Source organism: Tamandua tetradactyla, chromosome 2, assembly GCF_023851605.1.
Source record: "Tamandua tetradactyla isolate mTamTet1 chromosome 2, mTamTet1.pri, whole genome shotgun sequence".
Lineage (NCBI taxonomy): Eukaryota > Metazoa > Chordata > Mammalia > Pilosa > Myrmecophagidae > Tamandua > Tamandua tetradactyla.
Genome location: NC_135328.1, coordinates 24,781,821 through 24,801,979, shown reverse-complemented (window position 1 = coordinate 24,801,979; position 20,159 = coordinate 24,781,821). Strand labels below are relative to the sequence as shown.

At 35.0% G+C, this 20,159-nt stretch overlaps 1 protein-coding gene across 6 annotated transcripts in view; it reads right to left on the bottom strand.

The window, feature by feature from the left end:
- Positions 1-20,159, bottom strand: part of TMEM38B (transmembrane protein 38B) — a 92,963-nt gene that overhangs the window by 21,834 nt on the left and 50,970 nt on the right. For all 6 annotated transcript variants that reach the window (XR_013167905.1, XR_013167904.1, XM_077141082.1 and 3 more), the window contains exons 3-5: positions 17,192-17,376; positions 16,255-16,342; positions 277-394 (exon numbers count right to left, since the gene is read on the bottom strand). Coding sequence is in view for 4 of the 6 variants with exons in the window: in XM_077141082.1 (XP_076997197.1) it covers positions 277-394; positions 16,255-16,342; positions 17,192-17,376 (391 nt within the window). In the remaining 2 variants the exon portion in view is untranslated. The remainder of the gene's footprint in view (positions 1-276; positions 395-16,254; positions 16,343-17,191; positions 17,377-20,159) is intronic.

Genomic DNA, 20,159 nt, shown 5'->3' with positions numbered 1-20,159 from the left:
TCTCCACTACTTGCTGACCTCCAATATTCTCCCACACTACCTATAAGTCTTTCCTAATACCTTCTACACAAAGCAAAAGAGCAATCACAGAAGAGCAGCATTTCAGAATTCAGAAAGTAACAGATATGCTGAATAAATTCTCAAAATTTATCTTTTGAGAATCAGTAACTACAAAAATAAATTTTTGTGTTACTTGCTTCATAAACAGAATTCTATTAAAGGGAATGGTTATACAGGATTTGTAGAAAACTGATTAAAGCTACTTTGTACTCTTACCTTTGTGGTCACAAGAAAGATGGTATAAAAGAACATAAGATTATGCTTTGATATTGACAGATACTTGGTGTGCTGGAATGTGAAGATAACTGACCCTAACAGGGTCACCTTGGCAGGGCTGGGGAAAAAAAAAACACATTTTAAGTCAGTAAGTAATAAACATGATCTACTTCTATAGTTCTCAAAGTGTGTTCTGCAAGACATTAACTTATTGGGTTATTAAAATATGTAACTAACAAAAAATAAATTCTATGGAAATACTTACAAAGTTCCGGAAATGCTGAGTTAAAAAGATTTCCTCACAGCATAAATTATCAGAGTATGTTTGTATATCCTGTGACTCTAACAAGAAGAGGAAGTTTCTACAGACTATTCCTGAAACATGTTTGATCACTCTCAAAAAGGATTTGAAAGTCTTATATTCCATAGCATAATCTGAGAGTAATAGATTAGTTTTTAAAAAAACCATACAGTGGTAAAACAGCTCTCCAGAGGGGAAAAAAAGGAAAATAAAGTCTTGATTTGTAGCAGTTGCTGATTTCCATGGTATAAATACTCCTCCAATTTCAGGCTGCCAATATGTCACCGCACATGGATGTGAGAAAGAGATACACTAGGTGAGACAGCTCCAGCATATCACTGCTTATAGCATAGCTAATATGTTAAAATTAAAATGTTGAAGTCTTATAAATAAGGGACTCATACCAGGAAGGCAAGGGTGGTCCAACATAAGAAAATCAACATAATACAGTACATTAACAAATCAAAAGGGAAAAATCACATGATCATACTGATTGATGCTGAAAAAGCATTTGACAAAATCCAGCATCTTTTCCTGATAAAAAGACTTCAAAAGTTAGACATTGAAGTAAACTTTCTCAATATCATAAAGGGCATATATGAAAAGCCATAGCCAGCATCATACCTAGTGGTGAAAAATTGAAAGCATTCCCTTTGAGATTGGGGACGAAACAAGTATGCCCATTGTCACCGCCGTTATCCAACATTATATTAGAATCAGTAGCTGGAGCAATTAGACAGGAAAAAAAAATAAAAGGCATCCCAATAAGATGGGAAGAAGTAAAACTTTCATTATTTGCAGATGACATGGTCCTATACTTAGAAAATTCTGAGAAATCCACAGTAAAACTACTTGAGCTAATAAACAAATTCAACAAAGTGGCAGGATACAAGATTAATGTACAAAAATCAGTAATGTTTCTATACACAAGTAATAACCTATCTGAGATGACAACTAAGGAAAAAATTCCACTGAGAATAGCAACCAAAAGAATTAGGTACCTAGAAATAAGCCAGGGATGTCAAGGACTTATACCCAGACAATTACAAAACAAATGTTAAAAGAAAGTTTTAAATGACCTAAATAGATGGAAAGATATTCCATGCTTATGAATAGGAAGGTTGAATATCATCGAGATGTCAATCCTACTCAAAATGATCTAAGGATTCCATGCAATACCAAGAAAAATCCCAACAACCTACTCTGGAGACTTGGAAAAACTGGTTACCAAATTTATATGGCAGGGAAAGAGACCTTCAATAGATAAAGATATTCTAAAAAAGAAGAGCAAAGTGGGAGGCCTATCACTTCCTGGCTTTAAAGCTTACTATAAAGTCACAGTGGTCAAAACAGTATGGTACTGGCACAAAGACAGAACTGACCAGTGCTGCGTATATTCGTAACTGTCTCCTCTTATCTGCCTTAACATGCCCTGACATGTCCCAACATCTCTTAATCTTGCAGGCCCTGCCAATCTAGTCCTCTGCCTAGCAACTCCTGAGCATATATCACACTAACCTTTCACCCCTTCTTCATTGGACCAGGCACACTCCTCATCTCTCCACCCATTATAATACTTACATTACTTCACTTTTGTTTAACACACCCCCTAACCAATCCACATCCTACACGACACCATACCAGCTGTCCATCAAAGTTTCTCCACCTCCATTAACTCCCCCTCACCAACCCTTTATATTCCATGTGCTTCCTCATCTGAGGAGCCTAGCCTGTAAGCCTTGCCAGCCAGCTAGGTCCCGCGAGCCACCTATGCAATAAACTACTGCTATTATTCTTTAGTCTCGGTTTATTGTGCTCGCGCGCCCTCCAGACCTTCGAGCCCCGTGGTTTCGACTAACGCCGCTCTCCAGCTGAACCACATCCGAGGACGAGACCCCAGTGCGGTCGGGCTAGGCAAGCCCGGACACCGCAGACCAGTGGAATAGAATCAAGAGTGCAGAGACTGACCACCAAATTTATGGACATTTGATCTTTGATAAAGCCCCCAAATCCACTGAATTGGGACAGAATAGTGTTTTCAATAAATGGGAAGGGGCGAACTGGTTTTCAATAGCCAAGAGAATAAAAGAAGACCCCTACATTACACACTATACAAAAATTAATTTAAAATGTATCAAAGACCTAAATGTAAGAGCCAGTACCATAAAACTTCTTGAAACAAATGTAGGGAAACATCTTCAAAATCTAGTAATAGGAGGTAGCTTCTTAAACTTTACACCTAAAGCACAAGCTGTGAAAGAATAAATAAACTATGGGAACTCCTTAAGATAAATGGCTTCTGTGCCTCAAAGGACTTTGTTAAGAAGATGAAGAGGCAGTCAACTCAATGGGAGAAAATATTTGGAAACAACATATTGAATAAAGGCTTGATATCCTGTGTACATAAAGAAACTATACAGTTCACCAACAAAAGAACACAATTATAAAATGGGCAGAGGAAATACAGATGGCTAAAAAGCACAAGAAGAGCTGCTTATCTTCATTGGCTATAAAGGAAATGTGAATTAAGATGACAGTGAGATATCACCTCACACCTATAAGAATGACTGCTATTAAATAGAAAACTATAAATGTTGGAGAGAATGAGGAGAAACTGGAACACTTATTCACTGTTGTGGGAATGGAAAATGGTTCACCGGCTGTGGAAATCAGTTTGGCAATTTCTCAGAAAACTAAATATTGAATTGTCCCATGACCCGGAATACCAATACTTGGTATATAGCCAGAAGAGTTGAGGGCAGTGGCACGAACAGACATTGCACACCAATGTTCACAGCAGCACTATTCACAATTTCCAAGAGATGGAAACAATCCAGATGCCCATCAACAGAAGAGTGGATAAACAAAATGTGGTCTATACATACAATGGAATATTATGCAGCATTTAGAAAATGATATCCTGAAACATATGACAACATGGATGAACCTTGAAGACATAATGCTAAGTGAAATAAGTCAGACACAAAAGGACAGAAACTGTATGATTCCATTACTATGAATCTGATAAAGCTACCAGTGTTTTGGAGCAGCTAGAAGAACAAATCTGAGTTGAGGACATGGCGGCCTATGACAAACTCTGGGAACTGTCTATAGCTGCTTGTTAAGTGTGCTTTGAAAATTATTGTTTTTCTTTCTTTTCTTTGTATATATATATATGCTATATTTTACAACTAAAAAATGGCTTAAAAAAAACTATAGGAAGTTATATTAATATTAGATAAAATAAATCCTGAAATAAAAAATTTGAAAATATTTAGTAACACTTTTAGTAACATAGCTCACTACTACAGCAAAGTTGAAACTTGTAGTACCTTCTTACTTGATATTTTACGAATGCATACAATTTAGATAGCTAATCAAATTATATTTAAGATATTGTTTAATATTTAGAATTCAAGTAACTTTGATATCTGTATTTATATATATATTTTTCCTTCCTTGCTTTAATTTTATTTATTTATTTATTTTTTTAAAAATTTTTTTATTAATCAAAAAAAGAAAAGAAATTAACACAACATTTAGAAATCATTCCATTCTACACATGCACTCAGTAATTCTTAGTATCATCACATAGATGTATGATCATCATTTCTTAGTACATTTGCATCGATTTAGGAAAAGAACTAGCAAAACAGCAGAAAAAGATATAGAATGTTAATATAGAGAAGAGAATTAAAATAATAATACTAATAATATATATATATATAAAAAGGAAAAAGAAAAAAACAAAAACAAAAAATACAAACACACAAACAAACAAACAACCATATTTCAGGTGCAGCTTCATTCAGTGTTCCAACCTAGTTACATTACACTTAGGTATTATTGTGCTGTCCATTTTTGAGTTTTTGTATCTAGTCCTGTTGCACAGTCTGTATCCCTTCAGCTCCAATTACCCATTATCTTACCCTGTTTCTAACTCCTGCTGGTCTCTGTTACCAATGATATAGTCCAAGCTGATTCTCGAATGTCGGTTCACATCAGTGGGACCATACAGTATTTGTCCTTTAGTTTTGGGCTAGACTCACTCAGCATAATGTTCTCTAGGTCCATCTATGTTATTACATGCTTCATAAGTTTAGTCTGTCTTAAAGCTGCATAATATTCCATCGTAGGTATACGCCACAGTTTGTTTAGCCACTCGTCTGTTGATGGGCATTTTGGCTATTTCCATCTCTTTGAAGTTGTAGATAATGCTGCTATAAACACTGGTGTGCAAATGTCCGTCTGTGTCTTTGCCCTTAAGTCCTTTGAGTAGATACCTAGCAGTGGTATTGCTGGGTCGTAATCCATTCTGCCATTCTATGTCTTTTGATTGGGAAATTCAGTCCATTAACTTTTAGTGTTATTACTGTTTGGATAATATTTTCCTCTACCATTTTGGCTTTTGTATTATATATATCATATCTGATTTTCCTTCTTTCTACACTTTACTCCATACCTCTCTCTTCTGTCTTTTCGTATCTGACTCTAGTGCTCCCTTTAGTATTTCTTGCAGAGCTGGTCTCTTGGTCACAAATTCTCTCAGTGACTTTTTGTCTATAAATGTTTTAATTTCTCCTTCATTTTTGAAGGACAATTTTGCTGGATATAGGAGTCTTGGTTGGCAGTTTTTCTCTTTTAGTGATTTAAATATATCATCCCACTGTCTTCTAGCTTCCATGGTTTCTGCTGAGAAATCTACACATAGTCTTATTGGGTTTCCCTTGTATGTGACAGATTGTTTTTCTCTTGCTGCTTTCAAGATCCTCTCTTTCTCTTTGACCTCTGACATTCTAACTAGTAAATGTCTTGGAGAACGCCTATTTGGGTCTATTCTCTTTGGGGTGCGCTGCACTTCTTGGATCTGTATATTTAGGTCTTTCATAAGAGTTGGGAAATTTTCAGTGATAATTTCTTCCATTAGTTTTTCTCCTCCTTTTCCCTTCTCTTCTCCTTCTGGGACACCCACAACACGTATATTTGTGCGCTTCATATTGTCCTTCAGTTCCCTGATTCCCTGCTCAAGTTTTTCCATTCTTTTCCCTATAGTTTCTGTTTCTTTTTGGAATTCAGTTGTTCCATCCTCCAGTTCACTAATTGTAGCTTCTGTCTCTTTAGTTCTACCATTGTAGGTATCCATTGTTTTTTCCATTTTTTCTTCTTTGTCCTTCACTCCCACAAGTTCTGTGATTTGTTTTTTCAGATTTTCTATTTCTTCTTTTTGTTCAGCCCATATCTTCTTCATGTCCTCCCTCAATTTATTGATTTGGTTTTTGAAGAGTTTTTCCATTTCTGTTCGTATATTCAGCATTAGTTGTCTCAGCTCCTGTATCTCATTTGAACTATTGGTTTGTTCCTTTGATTGGGCCATATCTTCAATTTTCCGAGCGTCATCCATTATTTTCTGCTGGTGTCTGGGCATTTGATCAGATCTCCCTGGGTGTGGGACCCAGCTGGTTGAAAGGTTTTTCTGTGGAATCTCTGGGCTCTGTTTTTCTTTTCCTGCCCAGTAGGTGGCGCTCGTGGCGGTCGTTTGTCTGCGGGGCAGTCGGCCCGGGAAACCGCGCGTGGAGGCGGGGGTCGCTGGCCGTGGCTTGGGGGAGTGCTGGTCCAAATTGCCCAGCTGGCCCGAGACGCCAAGCGTGACGGGAGGGCCCCGCTATCCAATGTTCCCAGTCAGACCGGGGAGCCACGTGCGTGGAGGGGACCCCAGACGCCAGCCACCCCAGCCGGGAAAACGTGCACCCCTCGGGTATCTCACAGCAGTGGATTCTCCCTACCCGTTCAGCCGTTCCAGAATGGGGTACACTGTCTTTTTTGGTCTCTGTCGTGACTCCGGGAGCTGTTTCGTATTGTTTCTGTTTCTTTAGTTGCTTTTCTGGAGGAGGATCTAAGACCCGCGCGTCTTACTAAGCCGCCATCTTCTCCGGAAGTCCCTTGCTTTAATTTTAAATTGGTTTATGAAACATTGTGCAAACAGGATTTATGATGATTATTCAGATTTTTTTTAATATGCCTATGGATAAGCTAAGATATCCATTTTAGGTGGTTAGAATTTCCATACGTTAATTGTGAAAATATTTATATAATCTTATTTTCCTGAATTCAGGAAAATATTCAGTAACATAGGTTATTACTAAAGCAGTGCAAATATTTTAAGAACTTTCTACCTGATATTTTTAGAACATTCACAGTTTTGACAGATGATCAAATGGTATCTAAATACTCAATTTAAGAACTTTGCTATTTGAATATGTAATTTTTTTCCTTGATGCCTTAATTTTGAATTGGTTTATGAAACTTACTGTACAAACAGGCTTTACAATGATTATACGGATACTTTATTTAAATATGTCTATGATTAAGCTAACTAAGATATCCATTGTTGGTGGTGGGTCTAAGTGTATTCTTGGTTTCATTAAATTAAAAAAAAAAGGGAGAGAGAATAATTAGGAAGGTTGAAAATCAGATAAAATATAAAATTCAGCTTAAAAACAGGACTTTAGGGCAGGCAATGGTGACTCAAGTGGCAGAATTCTCACCTGCCATGCCAGAGACCCAGGTTCAATTTCCAGAGCCTGCCAATGCCAAAAAAAAAAAAAAAAAAAAAGCAGGACTTAAACTGTACAAATGAACCCACTGTTTATAAACTGCCAAACTTATTTTTTATACACTTATTAAAATTAAAAAATCTGTGTTTCCCATCCATCCATTCTGCTAACAAAAGCAACCCATGTGTTTGGTGAATCATATTACCACCCTGCAAAAAGTGACCTCAGTCTCTTTTACAGATAGGAAACATGTACGTTTTGGCCAATGTAATCTGAGCAGAAGTGTTGGTGGCAGTTTCAAGAAGCCTTCTTAAGATGAGAGGGACACCCTTCTTCTTCTCCTTTCCTTCCTTTAGATTTGCCACCCAAATGGTAAATGAGATGGATGGTATTCCAGTAGCCATCTTTGACAACGAGAATCAGAGTTCCACCTTAGAACGGTGAATCAGAAAACTAGACTGAGCCTGGGTCATTGAAGGCTACAGTCATATCAGTCCTGAAATGTTCACTTCTGAATTGTGTGAATAAAAGTATGCGTTGTTAAGCAGTTATTTTTAGCATATTCTACCATACAGCAAAACAGAGACCCAAGTTACATGTAGATTTAAGATATTCTCCATGTCTAAGAATACTTATTCTGACTCAGATGTAAGAATCCATTCTTTATTATTAACAATACTAATATCCTAAGAGTATTCCTTTTTTATATGATTAACAGCCTATTAATTATAATTTCATATAAAGCACATAAGAAATTATAGCTAGAATCTGAGGAGGCTGCATGGCATAGTTGCTATTAATGCTAATGCTGGGGTAAGACTCTCTGAGTTCCAGCCCCATATCTATCACTTACTAGGATCTAACCTCAGGCAAGTTTAGACTAGGATCTAACCTCAGGCAACAATGGATGTTCTTTATGCTAAGGCTTTGATTTTCCTCAGTTCTTAATTAGCAAAGGGCTTCCTTCTCATTCAGTCACTATGAAAAAAAATCACAATTGAAACAAACAGATTTTGGTCTCCATTTCTTTGTAATTTAATTAATTTATAAGCTCTTATATAGCAATTACTATGTGCCGAGCTCTATTCTAGACCTTTACAAATATTAATGTATTTGATTATCATAACAGCTTCTATTTTTATCTCAATTTCCAATACATGGAACCAAGATAGAGGTGGAAAAAAAACTTGCCTGAGGTTAGATCCTAGTAACTGATAGATATGGGGCTGGAACTCAGAGAGTCTTACCCCAGCATTAGCATTAATAGCAACTATGCCATGCAGCCTCCTCAGATTCTAGCTAGAATTTATGTGCTTTATATGAAATTATAATTAATAGGCTGTTAATCATATAAAAAAGGAATACTCATAGGATATTAGTATTGTTAATAATAAAGAATGGGTTCTTACATCTGAGTTAGAGTAAGTATTCTTAGACATGGAGAAGAAAAAAAATCAAGGTACTAAATGGGTGCAGTTAAGGTTCTATCATCAAGTGGCACTTCTTGGTTGTAATAGTTATTTTTAATTCTTCAATAAGCTATGGATATTTAAAAATGCTTTTAAAAAACACAAAAATAATGATTTACCAACTTTTACTTCTTTATTTGAGATATAAGGGGGTTGTGAGTATCTCAAGGTAGAGTGTTATGCATAGATTATCTTGAAGATGATTATCTGTAAATGCATGGCTTGAAGACAATACTATATACATAACCATTTGAAACTGACACCAAGGAACACTTTACATTTATCTTGAAACTGCAGCCTAAAGAAAAATGGGACAATCAGAGAGATCTTTATATTAATGAGATTTCCAAATAAGATAAAAGAAAATATCCAGTGCATATGCTTAAGAGTATTTTCAAGTTCTTCCTATACTTTCAACTATATTTAGCTTTACTAGGACTTATCACAAAATTAATCTCTATTAACTTCAAAGTTCTCTCATGTATTAGATGTCATGTATTAATGTTATTCATTATAAATTACTTTCCGATCTAGTAGTATTTACACAGAAGAAAAAAGTTGAGCCTTTTAAATTCATCTCCTTAGGGGAAAAACTATAATAAAATGACCTCCCCTGATTAAAAAAAAAAAAAAAGAGTTATAAATAAGATACTAATCTGGAAGCATTTCTTTCACATCATGTATTTGCCATATACATAAAGTGTATCTTGTAATAGATCACTGACTCTTGGAAACTAGAAAAGACAAGAAAATAATAAACTCTTAGAATGCCACATTTGCAAAATATAAAATAAACTCTATACGCCATTGTACAATGTGAAAAATAAGATATTTATTTGATTATTACTAGCTAATGTTGGCAATAGGGGTTCATTTAAAATGTGAGTTTTAATAACTGTATGATGCAATTCAGCTAAACTTTCTGTTACTATATAACAAGGATCACCTTACCTTCAGTTTCCAATAACATGTTCCTCATATTTCTGCTAAGCCCTTACCAGAGATGCCATTAAACACCCATATTTCTACCAATTGTTTCTTTAAGGCAATTTAGACTTTTTCTATCATGCACCTCAAAATTCTTCCAGTATACACCATAATTCAATTCTAAAGCCATTTCTACATTTTTACATCTGTATTAGTATCCTGTGGCTGTTGCAACAAATTACCAAAAACTTGGTAGCTTAGAACAACAGAAATGTATCCTCTGACAGTGTGAAAACCAGAAGTCCGAAATCATTATCACTAAATCAAAATGAAGGTGTCAGCAAGGCCATGCTCTCTCTGGAGGTTCTAGGAGAGAATCCATTCCTTGCCTCTTTCATCTATCTGTGCTTACATTGCCATCTCCTCCTCTATCTGTAGCCAAATTTCTTTTAGCCTTTCTCTTATAAGGATACATATGATTGCATTTAGAGCCTGTCAAAATAATCCGGAATAATCGTCCATCTCAAGGCTCTTAAATTAATCACATCTGCAAAGACACTGTCTCCATATAAGATATGACAATTAGGGCGGGCCGCGGTGGCTCAGCGGGCAAGAGTGCTTGCCTGCCGTGCCGGAGGACCCCGGTTCGATTCCCGGCCCCAGCCCATGTAAAAACAAACAAACAAACAAAATATAATAAAAACAAGAAAATGTTTAAAAATGTTTCCCTTCCTTCCATCCTTCCTTCCTTCTCTGTCTTTCCTTCCTTTCCTCCCTCTCTCTTAAAAAAAAAAAAAGATATGACAATTACAGGTTTCAGGGATTAGGACCTGATATCATTAGGGAACATTGTTCAGCCTACACATTTATGTGAAAATATATTTATACAGAAAAAAACCATCTAGAAAGAAACATACCAAAATATTGACAGTATTAACAAAATTATGACTAGGCAGTAAATTATGTATTATTTTTCTTTTATGTTGGCACTTTTCAACAATTTCATAATACATAAATTTACTTTTCTAAGATTCAAAGGAGAGGAAAAAAAACTTAAAAAGTTATTATGGGTGGGAATGAACAATATTGCCTTAACTTCTCTTTACTTTGCCTACACTTTAGACAGACTTCTCCGTAACTCCAAGCCCCTGACCTCCTTCTCACCTTCACCCCTGCACCATCCAGATGCCTCAGAGGTTCTTAGCCAGGTCGTTTCTGATCTCCCTCTTCCTCCCTCCCAGCCCATACAGACTCCAGTTGGAATAACTATAACAAAGAAAAAAATCTGAACTCAGTTTGTCTTAATTGCAACCTCAGTAAATCACGGAATCATTTCAATGGTCAACCCTCATTACTATCTTCCCGTGCTTTCCCTCCAATCCACTCCCAGCCCCTAAAAAGCATCCTTTGTTTTGAAAGTCTGCTGTCGTTTGTTTTGGTATAACTGAGTTCTACTCTCACTCCCCTGCAACAGCAGCCCCTAAATAAAGTCATCCTTAGCTGCTCAACATTGTCCAGGACAGTGCTATTTTTCCTTTACAGGAGGAGGGTTTGACTGTTTTGGTAGGACTAGACATTTAAAAACAATGAACTGAAGTCACATTGGTAATCTTCAAAAATTCCCAATGAGTAGTTAATATCAATAATCCTAAAATAATATGTGGTTAACTAAGCAAAATTAAATGGACTCTAAGTTCAAATTTTAAGATGAAACTGAGCAATTAAATGTTTCTAATATTAAGGACTGAAATTATAATGCTTTGCATACCATAACCCCTCAAAAAGTGTGAAAGGTACTTTACTATTTTACTACTTTACTATTCCTCGTTCTTTATTAAGTGTAACCAGTTCCAGAGAGCAGCAAAAACTCTTTTAACCCAATTAGTTTCAGGACTATTGATCTTAAAGCCTCAAACTTCATTTTTAAAATTTAGAGTGTTATATACCTCTAACTATAGCCTATAGTTACAACAAAGGCTAAGTCATTATTAGTATAATTAAATGTTCACAAAAATAATCATTTGAGGGTGAACAATTACAATATTATGTTTAGCACAATAAAATGAATTATTTTGTCTGTTGCCAATGTTTTTAAAAATCCTAATTTAATTTTTAAGGCTACTTTTAAACTTCAAAATCATAAAGTATAAAAAGTACTTTGGGTCCAATGGCTTTGTTTTGTTTTTCTTCTTTATTCCTAGGTAAAGTTACATGGAAATACAGTTTGTATAAATATAAATAAAACTGTTCTTAAGCTATTTTGCTGCATTTTGTTGTATTTCAGTGTGTGCTTATATATGCATTTCACAGCAGTGAAAAATTGAGGGAGGAATCTCAGAAAAGAGAGAAGCAAGGAATAGGAGCCCTAAATTTTATGTATAAAGTTTTACCAAGTTTCTAGCTGAACCAGAACCATGCATATATGGAGTAGATTTAAAGACTGTAGCTAAAGCAAAAAGAATGAAAGATTTGAGTTGTCACCCACTGCAGGCAAGAAAGAAATTTCAGTGTGACCCTAACCAAATTTTCAAAGAAATATAAATTTAACATTCACATAATCCTGGATATAATCCAAAATTATACAATATACAAAGAACCAAAAAAAAATAACCTATTCCCAAGAGAAAAAGACAATCAATAGATACCAATTTAAAAACTTACAAAAAGTTACAGATGTTGGAAATAGTAGAAAGGACTTTAAGCCAGCTATTGTAACTATGCTCAACAAGAAAATAAGAAAAATGATTGTAATGAATGAAAACATCAGAGTATCGTAGAAAAGAGGAATTTTTTTCAATCCAAAAGAAACCATAGAATTTAAAAACTACCTAAAAATAACATTCAATGTATGAGTTTAAAGTAAAATAGAGGCTACCAGAGGCTGGGAATAGGAGAAATAGGGAATTGTTGCTTAATGAGTACTGAGTTTGTTTGGGGCGATAAAAAAAAGTGTGGAAATAGTGGTGATGGTGACGGTTGCATAACACTTTGAATGTAATTAACCCCACTGAACTCTTCACTTAAAAATGGCAAATTTTATGTTATTTTTTTTACTACAGGAAAAAATGACAATAAAATAAATATGTTTAAAAGGAGACTGTCAGGGTGGGGCCACAGTGGCTCAGCAGGTAGAGTTCTTTCTTGCCATGCCAGAGACCTGTGTTTGATTCCTGGTGTCCGCCCACGTAAAAAAAAAAAAAAAAAAAGAGAGAGACTGCTGTCAGCATGGATAAAAATGCAAGGCCCAACTACATGCTGTCTACCAGGAATACTTTAAATGTAAAGACACAGATAGTTGAACAGTAAGTGGATGGCTAAAAAATTACACCATGCAAACCGCAAGCATATGAAAGTTTGAAAGCTTCAAGGTAAAGAATATTGCCAGAGATAAAAGCATGATTTCATAATAGTAACACAATCATCAGGAAGACATAAAATAATAAATAAGAAAGCCTTGAAATACATGTGCAAAATTAAAGAGAGAAAAAGACAATCCCAGAATCACAGCTGAGTATTTTAATACCCCCTCTCAGTAAATGATAGGACAAAAAAAAAAAAAAAATCAGCAGAGACATAAATGATGCAAAAATCATCGATCACCATGACTTGCACAATATATTCTTTTCAAGTGCAAATGGTACATTCACCAAGATAACCATATGCTAGGCTGTAAAACAAGCCTAAAAAAAATTTTAAAGGACCAAAAATTACATACAGTACATCTCTGACTATAAGAAATCTGTAGAAAACTGCCAAATATTTAGAAATAAAGTCTCTATTTGCAGATGATATGATTGCCAAACTTGTAGAACAGTACAAGGTTAACATATATAAAAACTAATTGTATTCTTGTAGCAGTAATCAGAAAATAAATTTTTTAAAAATTCTATTAACAATGGTGTCAAAAAAACCCATAAAATATCTCAGAATGAATTTAACAAAATATACACAAGACAGCTACAATGAAAACTACAAAATACTACTGAGAGAAATTTTAAAAGACCTAAAGATATATCCAATGTTCATACTTGGGAGACCTGATATCGCAAAGTTTTCAATTATCCCTAAATTAATACAGAGATAAAATACAATCCCAACCAAAATTCTTGGCAGGCTTTTTATAGAGATTTATAAGCTGATTTTAAAACTTGAAAATGCAAAAGACCTAGAATAGCCAAAGCAAAGCAAAGAATAAAACAAAGAACAAAACTGGAGGACTAACACTACCTGATTTCAAGACCTACTATAAATTTACAATAACCAAAATAGTATGGTATTAGCATTAAGACAAACATTTAGATTAATCAAACAAACTACAGAGGCCAGAAATAGACTTCAACATGTATGGTTAACAGATTACCAAAAACTGTAAAAAGGAATGAGAATTTCAAGTTTCAATGAGAAAGGAAACTCTTTTCAAGAAAAACTGGGTATTAATAAGGGAAAAATAAACAACAAATGTTACATCATACCATACACAAAAATTAGCTTGAAATGGATCACAGACCTAACTGTAAAAGCTAAAAACAGAAAACTTCCTAAAGAAAACAAAGGTAAAAGCTGAAGAATTTTGGTGAAGATAAAGATTTCTTAGAACATAAAGGTATAAAAACTTGTGCTTTTACAAAACATTCATAAAATTTGTGCTTTCACAAAACATTCATAAAATGAAGTTAAGTCAAATAATGTGAGAAAATATTTGTAACACATACAGTTGACAAAGATTGGTATCCAGAATATATAAAAAATCTTTCCAATTCAGTAATAAGGCAAAGGTCACAATAAAATAGTAGCCAAAATATGTACAAATACTTCTCAAAAGCAGACACAAAAAGCCAACAAGAAATTTTCTCTTACTCTCTAATATCTTACTTATAACATTACCCATCAAATCCTCCTTCGTTCCATTTCTAAATTTCTAAAGTAACTCATCTGAGCTTTAAGGGGTACTTTCCAAGTTAAATACCCTGGAATTTGTTGGCTCACTCAAACAGCATGAATATACTTCATCATTCATACTCTTTTTCACCTTCATTTTGAATGCAGTCTACTGAGAGTTTAATTTCACATAAAGTCTTTCCTTACCCTGCTTATTATGGTCTCTAGACCCTAAGACTTTCCTTTCTTGAACTGTGGAAATATTAACTTTATCACTCATTTCATCGTCAGATGTATCAGGGATACATAGTAACTTATTTAAGATTGAATCAGTGTCTTTAGAAAGTACCTAACAATTAGGCTCTCTTAAATGAACACAAAAGAGAGATTCCATCTCACATGGATAGAGTGGGTTATTTTCTCTACTCTTTTTTTTATTTTTATATGTAATTAAGCTCAATTGTTATTTTTTTTTAAAGCAACCCACAGGGCTTCATCATAATATATTGATTTGTCTCCATAAATTTGACATTTTACTACTAGAACTATGTGAAACCAAAAATATACATAGTTCTAGTCATTATTACACAGCATAGTCATTAATGAAAATACCAAGAGCTTGCAACTGAGTCATCTGTATCAAGAGAAGTCTGTTCCTATGTAGTCTCTCTTCACAGACATACTCTTCCCATAATCCCACAACCACCCAGAGGTTTTCATGTTGTTTTCTGAAGGGTAGGACCCACAGAAAAGGGAATCACTGTTTGTTTTAAAACTACATTTACCCAGCAATACCATTGCTAGGTATCTACTCAAAGGACTTAAGGGCAAAGACACAAATGGACATTTGCACACCAATGTTTATAGCAGCGTTATTTACAATTGCAAAGAGATGGAAACAGCCAAAATGTCCATCAACAGAAGAATGGCTAAATAAACTGTGGTATATACATACGATGGAACATTATGCAGCTTTAAGACAAGATAAACTTATGAAACATGTAATAACATGGATGGACCTAGAGAATATTATGCTGAGTGAGTCCAGCCAAAAACTAAAGGACAAATACTGTATGGTCCCACTGATGTGAACGGACATTCGAGAATAAACTTGAAATATGTCATTGGTAACAGAGTCCAGCAGGAGTTAGAAACAGGGTAAGATAATGGGTAATTGGAGCGGAAGGGATACAGACTGTGCAACAGGACTAGATACAAAAACTCAAAAATGGACAGCACAATAATACCTAATTGTAAAGTAATCATGTTAAAACACTGAATGAAGCTGCATCTGAGCTATAGGGGTTTTTTTTGTTGTTTTTTACTATTATTACTACTTTTATTTCTTTTCTCTATATTAACATTTTATATCTTTTTCTGTTGTGTTGCTAGTTCCTCTAAACCGATGCAAATGTACTAAGAAACGATGATCATGCATCTATGTGATGATGTTAAGAATTACTGAGTGCATATGTAGAACGGTATGATTTCTAAATGTTGCGTTAATTTCTTTTTTTTTTCTTTTTTACTTTCTTTCCGTTAATAAAAAAAAAAAAAAAAACTACATTTATGGGGGGTGCGATGGTGGCTTAATGGCAGAATTCTTGCCTGCCATGCCAGAGACCTGGGTTCACTTCCTGGTGCCTGACCATGTAAAAAAAAAAACTACATTTGAGATAGCAAACTTTTTCAAAGCATAAGTTTGCTGGTTCTCTGCCCAGTTATTATTACTATTTATTTTAGCAGCTATACTTCCTCCATTTAAAGTCCCGAAAATATTCTTAAAAGAAATCTGGTAAGATCTATGTTGATAAAAAGCAGGGTCTCAGTATAGTTTACACCAACTTACTAAGACAATTTCAACCATTCTTCAGTTTCCGGTTTCCAACTTCCTTTTACCAACTGTTCAAAATTTGTTACAATGGTACCACCTGCACCTAAAAATAGAAAAATAAAAACAAGAATAGTTAGCCAAATTTTCTCAAGAAAATAACAGCAGTGGAGTCATAATTCTATCTCTTGATTTTAAATTTTAAAAAGATATCCAAAATACACTTTCTTGGGAGGACGATAAAAGTTGCCTTATGTATTTGTGGTACTGAGACAACCATAAAATTCTTCCCCTTCACCAGCATGGTAACTGTTCATTGTACTGTAATTAAGATTTAAGATTGAGGCCTCAGGCACAGAGATCTGGCTAAAGGTTTGTTTCAGACCTGAAACACACCCACCTGCCTTGTCATGTCATTCCCTGATGTGATCAGTTTTAGGTGCAGTACATTTTGTCTCCCTAACATGATGTTAGAAAAATGCATTCAATTCCCACATACAGAACAACTCAATAATGAAGCTAAGTAATACAGTGTGAATATAAATCCATAATCCTCCATATCTATGATTTTTAAGTTATTCAGAATGAGAAAATAACACAGAAAATATACAGCAATGAGTTTTATCTACATGTACCACATAATTTCTTATATAAACTTGTTACATTTATTGTGGCACTACACCTTAATTAACTCTGAATCCTCTGGTTCTATGGTTTCTAATCAAACCGATCATAAAAATTTTGTATCTTAAGATACTCAGGCTCAAAATAATGACTGATGACAAAGAAAAGTAAGTTCTGAATTAACTTTACTAGTCAACAGAAACAAGGATTTGCTTTCCAAAATGATTCTGTTATTAAAGTATGTGATCTTCATTAATGTAACTAGAGAATTGTTCATTAGTTGTGATACATCAATAAGAGAATACTTATGAATACATATTGTTAATATTACCTCGGGCCCATCCAACAGCTATCATGACTATCCAGCCATTTTTGTAATAGCTACTAGCATGGGTGACTCCACCTACTATTTTCCAAGTTCTGGTCACTTCCTTCATTCCTGCAGCCAAGAGTTGAACAGGTAGGAAAGAATAGCCCTGGCAAACTAGGTCACATGGGCAAAAAAATGTAATATACCTGAAATTAAAATTTAAATATTTTAATATATGAATGAAATCAAAAGAACAGAAATAAAAATCCAGCATATCAACAATAACAATTTGGTAAAATACAACAAATGGAATTATCCATATAAATATGGAATTTGACTTCCAGAAGAGCACAGATTTGACAGAGTTGATATTTTTTTAATCACATAAAACAAATATATAATCTGCCAAAAAACATGATCAGAGAGAAGCATAAATTTTGAACTTTAAATACTTTACACATACAAAAAGTATCTACTAAGCTTCTACTTGGTGCCTACATTGTTCTAGAAGCTAGGTGCTGTATCCACTAATAAAATTAAGCATATTGGATAATTACTTCTAGAGTAAGGACCTCTGTAACTATATGGTGTCTTTATCCTCTGAGTAAAGGAATTAGAAAAAGACCCTTGGTAGCTGAATGAGGGCTGTACTTGGACCTCCACTAACTATCTTCCTGATGTAAACACCGAAGCATCAACCCATACAGATATAGGTCATAACCCTAAGAAGGCAAATTTGTATTAATAGAAAACATATTTTTGTACAGCTGAAGAACATGAAGCTTACTCTTTAATTTAGTTGAGTAAAGTTTAGTATATAACCAATTAAATAGTGATATTAGCTTAAGAATAATTCACCCCCCCTAAGGTGAATTTGTTGTAAGCATCTGTTCAAAAGTACTTAGCAGAAAACATGCTACTTTTTTTCTCCCCATTCCTAAAAACTCCCAGATAGACAATTTTACACTTAAACCAGAACTTATCTTCTTTCTAATGGGGTGTTATGGAATACATTGCACCAAAAAAATATCGTATCATTTTAAAAGGAGTTATGAATCTTATTGCAGCTCATGATTCATAAAGTTAGAGTCCCTAAAAGTATTCATGGAATATCAAATCTGTTTGCCAAAAACCATGGAGACTGAAGTCTGAAATCAAGAAGCCTCAGGCAGGAGAGCGGACCCACCCAAACCCATGGAGAGGGTGAGTTTGCCCCAAAGGCAGAGAATGGGCCTTCCACCTCATTGTAGTGGAAGAGTCATGCCGCCTCAGGCCTTGGAGAAGGTGAAGCACATTCCTTGGGGTTTGGGGAGAGCCTGGCTGCCACCACATGGAGGAGTTGAACCAGAGATGTGTGAACCGCAGATGGCAGAGACCCCGGGTGCAACCCCAATGCTTGGAGAGGATAGAGCCGAGAAAAAGGTGGTCTCCCCAATGTCCTTCAAGGTTGTATTAGGAGAGAAGAAGGCCTCTGTGTAGACCCTTGGAAAGGGTGGGACTGCTGCTTTCTAAAGCCCTGAGGATAAATGACTCTCAGACTTCGAAATCTAATGGACTTTGCCCTGAAGGTTTTCAAAATTTTATGGGTCCGGTGATCCCTGTGTTCCTTACTCCCTAAGGAAATGTGTATATGTATCCTATGACTGTTCCTCCTTTGTATGTTGGCAACAAATAACTTATTATGAGTTTTCAAAGGTCCAGAGCAAATGGAGAGAATTTTGCCTTAGGATAGACCATGCCTATAACTAACTTGATGAGATTTTATACTGTCTCTAATTTGGTACTTCATTTGTATTGCTATTGAAAAGTTTAAGGTTTTCTGATATTGTTATGGAATGAATATATTGTGCATTTGGAAAGAGCATGTCTTTTTGGGCTCCAAAGAGTGGAATGTGCCAGTCTGAATCTGTGGTGGATCCCAGAAAAGCCATGCCTTTTGACCCTCATTCAATATGACTGGGTAGGAGCATTTTGATTGTTTCCATGAAGATGTGACCCACCCAATTGTGGGTGGTAACTTTTGATTAGATGATCTCCATGGAGGTGTGTCTCTACCCACTGAAGGTGGAGTTGCTTGCTGGAATCCTTTAAAAGAGGCAACATTTTAGAGAGAGCCCTTTTTTGGTAGAGCCATGAGAAAGCCAGCAGATGCCACCACGTTCACCATGTGCCCTTCCAACTGAGAGAGAAACGTTTAATGTCGTTGGCCTTCTTGAACCAGGGTATCTTTCCCCGGATGTCTTAAACTGGACACTTCTATAGACATGTTTTAATTGGGACATATTCTCGGCCTTAGAACTGTAAGCTAGCAACTCATTAAATTCCCCCTTCTAAAAGCTAAAAAAAAAAAAAATCTGTTTGACAAAATACTGCTTCAGACAGCAATTCAAGATGCAATGGTTTGTTCAGCCCAAACCACCCTTTCTTCCTCATTTCCATGTACCAATTCTTCCTATTCTTCAAGGTCCCACTCAAATGCTATCTTATTCATAGATTTTGGGAGTTTGGTTTTATTTAATCTTCTCAGTTCAGACTAAGCTCTGCTGGGTTCCGTACAATTGAAACATCTGCTCTCTATGTCTCAACATAGCTCTTCCTACATTACTTCCTTATATAAAATAAAATTTATTATATTATACTCAAATTATAATTATCCTTATATATATGTGTATCTTAAAATGTAAATGTAATTCCTTAAGTGAATGGAAAGATCCATTAATCTTGTCACCCCCTAACCCAAATATGAAAAAGTCACCCTGAATTAAATCATCTATTAGCAATCTAAAGGAAAAATACAAAATATATCAAATAAAAAAATTAGTTGATAATTAAAGAGTTTGAGAAAAAGAAATTACCTTAGAACAGTAAAAGACTTTTTGAAAATGACATATGGCTTAAAAAATTTACATGTTCATTCGACAGTTTGCAAGTCTCTATACACTAATCTTTCTAAATATATAACTGATTTCCAAGAAGTCAGGTACTGGGA